This window comes from Psammomys obesus, unplaced genomic scaffold (genome assembly GCF_907164565.1).
Source record: "Psammomys obesus unplaced genomic scaffold, mPsaObe1.curated_primary_1811, whole genome shotgun sequence".
NCBI classification, from domain to species: Eukaryota; Metazoa; Chordata; class Mammalia; order Rodentia; family Muridae; genus Psammomys; species Psammomys obesus.
Window position 1 is genome coordinate 3,280,350 of NW_026587216.1, and position 5,249 is coordinate 3,285,598.

Genomic DNA, 5,249 nt, shown 5'->3' on the forward strand with positions numbered 1-5,249 from the left:
TACATACATACATACATACATACATACATACATACATACATACATACATACTATACACATACATATGCCCATAAATGTATTCAAATTCTGCTTAAAAATCAAAAGGGTTCACTAAGGTGGCTGAAGTTGTTATTTTGGGTGGTTTGAAATTTCCTGAAATGTCCAGGTTTTTACGGCAAACCTTAATGTGGGGAAGCAATGGCACAGCTCTGTATTCATCCCTGAATCTCTCTCTCATCTCTCCTGCCTGGGTTCAGCGACACGAAGAGGTACTAATGGTGCAGCCATCTGAGTTCCAGGCAGCTGTTACCCTGTGCTTGCTCAGCAACCCCAAACACGCAGCTGTGAGTGATTGATTGCTCAGGGTTTATTGAGACCTGTCAGTGGGTGGCATGAGCGATGGGGACGAGCACTTAGCCTAACGAGTTGGAATTTGGAGTGCCTCAGCTTAATTCACTGCCAGCAGCGTGCAGAGAAAATGGAACAGAAAGGTCTTGTGGTGTTTTCTGCTAGCCTGGTTATTTATAAGCCGTCACAAGAAAAGTTAAAAAAAAAAATCCTCACTTCCCTGTTTCCCTTAAGGAAGAACTTCTCTCTGGAACTTTCTAGGTTATTCCATCAACAATGCGCTCTTCAGGCTAGGTAGGTTGACCCCTGGATTTAAACACATTGGCAGCTTTTCCAGACGAAAGCCAGTTTCCTAACCTGGCAAACACAGGCCACACTGAGCAGTGTGGACTAGCCTGTGTCTCACTCTGAGCCATGGGCCTCTCGTCTCAAAGCCCTGCCACATAAACCCTCAGCAAGCAGTTCCTTGACTGGGTCTCAGGTCCTTGAAAATCTGCTACCTCTCCAGTGTGTGATGCCTTTGTCTTATTTTAGCTTCCAACTATTATGTGTGACAGATTCCTAAAATATTTCAAGAGCCAGCTCAAGCTGGGCACCATGTTAATTCCAGCACCCCAAAGGCTGAATTGGTGTGGGCTGCATAGGAGACCCTTTCTAAAAAAAAAAAAAAAAAAAAAGCCAGGTCAAAATGCATCTTCTGTTCGAAGGATCAGACACACTGGAAGAGAGAGCTGTTTTTTGTTTGTTTTTTAATTCCCATTTCCCACTCTATAGGTGAAGCTCAATAGATTGAGACTTTCAGAGGTTAGCTCACCTGCCTAAAGTCTTGGAGCGGCATAGGTAGGGCAACATACAGGGGAGGTCTGTGGGATTGGAGAACAGCTCTTCTGTGGGGCTTAGGTCTGAACCATCCTCCATACAAAGGTACTAATGAAGCCCCTCTTTACACTGAGGTGACCTTACAGAGAGTGTTACAGCACTTCCTGGGGGACATCAGGGTCCTATTGTGAACAGACTAGGTCGGAACAAGTGAGTTCTGAACAGCTAATTGCCAACTTTATTATTTTGTTGTCCCACAAGGGGTGTGCTTCCTGAAGGTGCCTGAGACACCAATAAGAGCTTTGGGCAATTCACGGCTCTTTTCTGTCTCTCAGAACAGAGCAGAAGGCCAGCGTGGGGCCTCCCAGATCACTATCCATTTTCCCATCCAAACAATGTTTCTTCGATGCCCAGGGAGAGAGAACAGTGAGTTTTAAGGTCAGATATAGCCAGCAGCGTGAAGCCTAGCTGCTGTCCTTCCCCAGAAAGTGACCTTGAACATATTTAGCATTCCTCCAAACCCCAGGGTCCAACAGTTAGCAAGATCATGCATCTAGCAGTTCGCCCAGCCCCTGAGGATAAACCTAAACAGCGTCCACAACCAGTAGTCCAGGGAAAAGTTTCTCCTCCAGTGTGACCCCATTTGGGGTTTAATATCATTCTACTCAAAAGTGTTTCCCCTCTAAATAATGGATTCTAAGGTTATTTTACTCTGAAGGTTAAGAGAATGAAATATAATGGCAAAGTATCAACCAGAGAAACAGACCTTCGCCCCATCGTTGTCGCACGGCACTGCTTAAGTGACGGCCATGTGTGGCTCTTGGAGTCACTCAGGTGGACCGAGTCTTGGCTCACGCCCACCCCCTTATTCTGAGAACTGCTTGGTCCAAATAGCAAGTGTGAATGCTGAACTTTGCTGCAGTCAGGTTCAGATTACTTGACAAAGGATAAAATTATTTTTTTGTGTGCACATAGGGCCGTGATTTTGTTGTTGTTTGTCTTTGCTTAGGGTGGCTGAGGACTTTATCGTGAAAGCTAAGAGCTGGCCTGTAGTCTCCAGTTCAGTCTTCAGGAGAATGGCAGAAGACAGATATAATTATTGTCATCACTTTACACATAGGAAATCGGGGCTTAGGGAGGTTGTGTCACTTGAATAACCTCTCCAGGCAGAGCATGGTGAAACAGGAACGAAGGTTTTTTCCTGCCTGAGGTCAGAGATGGAATTCTCATTCACCATTCTGCCCCATCAATGTTTAAGATGGGCTTAAGTAACATTTTAATAGTCATTTTTATTTTCTTTTTTCTGTGTATAGCTGTTTTGCTTTCATGTATGTCTGCATACCACGTGTGTGCCTGACGTCCAAGGAGGCCAGAAGAGGGTATTGAATCCCCTGGAACTGGAGTTACAGGCAGTTGTGAACCACACCACACCGTGCAGTGCTTGGGGATTAAACTTGGGTCCTCTGGGAGAGTTATCAGCGCTCTTAACTGCTGAGCTATCTCCCCAGCACCTAACTTTTCACTTTTCTGTGCTTGAGTGTTTGACTTCAAGCGTGCGTATCACATGTCTATAGTACCCAAAGAGGCTAAAAGATGGTGCTGGACCTGGACTTACGTGCAGTTGTGAGCAGCCATGTAAAAATCAGTAAGGGCTAAGCCATCTCTCCAGCTTCCCACCCCCTGTAAAAGTAACTCTTGTGTTTCCTTCTGTCTTCAGATATCAGGGAAATCCATCTCTTGTGATCAGTGATGTCCTGAATTTTAAACAACTGGCCTTCAAAAATCAGTGTTTGTTTATTTAGAATAAATAAACAACATAGTAGAAATATTGTCACTACAGACAAAGCACCAGAGTGTCCTTAAAATCTCCATAAGGTCCCAACAATGTAACCACCTACTCCGAAGGAAAGGTTCAAACGCACTAAAGCCCACCATCAATGATGAGCCATTTCTTGGCCAGTTGGGGTGACGTTTGCATTTGGAAGGCAGAGGTGGACCTTTGTGAGTTTGAAGTCAGCCTGCTCTCCATGTCCCCAAATGTGTCAATTTCCTTTGTAGGTCAGTCATTTTTAATCCTGACTGCACATTTGAGTCACTTGTGAGCTGGAGAGTGGAGCGTTTGGGATGTGGCCAAGACAGCAGTAACTTTACCCAAGCTCAGCTCATTGTCTGTGCAGCCAGGGACTGAAAAACACCGTCCTAGGAAAAGGACACCCAAGCCATCATTCACACTCAACAGAGACGCCAGGACAGGAAGTGCTAAATGCCATGTGACTGGAATTTATCCAGTTTTAAAGTTTATAAGTTTAACCCTCTAGAGTTGACTCACTGAGCTTGTTTATGCTATTTTATTTAAACTAGTTCAACTGAAAAGTGACTTCCGGACATGGCCAGACGGCTCGGTGGGTAAGGGCACCTTGTTATCGAGTCTCCTAACCTGATTGCTAGCCCTAGGATCTAGGTGGTGAAAGATCACTTAGGTAGACCATAGCACAACCCTGAGACAAAGCCAGAGGCCAAGCATAGTGAGTGGCTCATGTATGTGACACCGATGTTCAAAAGGCTAACTCTACACTCACACATGAGTGCACACATCCAACACACACACACAAGCCAAAACTAAAATTAAAAAAAAAAAAAAAGAGTAAAACAAAAAATCTACCTCCCTCTTGGGGACATCCCCTGTGGGTGTGTAAATTTAATAAAACATTTTTTTGATGCCTCTGGGGCCTTTTCATTTAGGCTGTGAATGGTGCATAACAGAGTGTAGTTATTATTGCTATCAGTGTGTCTGATACTGTAAGATGTCTTCACCAACTCTTAAGACTGTCAATGTCCGTTGGACGTTATAATTGGCATGGGGTTGAGTCTCAAATGATTGATCCGAATGTGTTTGTTCCCAGGACAAGCTCTTCAGCATCTCTCCCCAAACAGACCTAAAGGCAGGGATCTTCTTTTCACTCGGAACAGCCTTGCACCTCTGCCGGACCAAAAATGTAAGTACTGGCGCTCCCTCCACAAGCGTAGACAAATCCGTGCACTTTCTTTCTATTTTTCAAAAGACTATCAGGTGCAAAAAAGAAGAATCCCGAAAAGGTCCTTGAAATTAGTAATGCCTACTTTTTAAAAAAGTGAAAAATAATCCTTTCTCCCCCTCAGGGAATTTTGTTTGAAATACAGACTCAGTAGCGGAAGTTTTTTTAGCTGTGTATTATTTAATATCTTTAAGACTGTACTTTAAGCTGGATGTGTTGGGACATGGCTTTAATCCCCGAACTCAGGAGGATGAGAAGTTCAAGTCCAATCTTGGATGTATAATGATGGAATTTTAGGCCTGAGGTGGAGGGTGGGGCGAAACCGGGGTCAGGGCCAGGCGAGGGAGGGGGAATAAGGTGGGGTACTGGCTCTGAAAATGAAAATCTGTGTGGAATCCAGAAATTATTTACTTGTAGCCCAAACATTCCTAAGTAGAAAAGAAGTATTTGATTTGCTTGGTTTTGTTGTATTTTGTTTGAGACAGGGTCTTACTGCATAGCCCAATCTGGCCTTAAATTCTCAATTCTTCTGCTTCATCCCCTCCTCCCCACAAATGTAGACTTACCGGTCTATCCAGCAAGCCCAGACTCTTTTTCTTTCTTTAGTTAGCTTTATTTCACAATATTTTATGTAAAACTCTCGCAAGGTAAGACGTATTCTCCTAGACCAGAAGCCTCCAAACAGAGTGAGCCCAAATATCACCTGGTCTGCTTATTATAGGGGACCCAACAACTAGAAATTATGAGCTTCTCTATCCTTACATCCATATTAGGAGGTAGGTTTTATCACTATTCCCATTAAACAGGCAGGAAAACTAAGTTCAGAAAGAACTTTCCCAGCAACCCAGCATCACAGAGGTAGCACATAGCACTCACTACTGGGAGGACAGCCTGCCACAGTAGCTTATGCCTGCAGTGACAGCTCTCAAAACGCTGAAGAAGAAAATGTGAGGCCAGCCTATGATGCCTAGCTAGTTCAAGTACAGCCTTTTTTAAAATAGTACTGTATAAAAAAAAAAGAAAGAAAGAAAGAAAGAAAGAAAGAAA

General features: G+C 43.9%; 1 protein-coding gene across 2 annotated transcripts in view; it reads left to right on the forward strand.

Annotated features, from left to right (window-relative positions):
- The window catches only part of Ankrd55 (ankyrin repeat domain 55), an 87,720-nt gene that overhangs the window by 80,312 nt on the left and 2,159 nt on the right, over positions 1 to 5,249 (forward strand). For both annotated transcript variants that reach the window (XM_055603570.1, XM_055603571.1), the window contains one exon: positions 4,071 to 4,163. In XM_055603570.1, the coding sequence (XP_055459545.1) occupies positions 4,071 to 4,163 (93 nt within the window). The remainder of the gene's footprint in view (positions 1 to 4,070; positions 4,164 to 5,249) is intronic.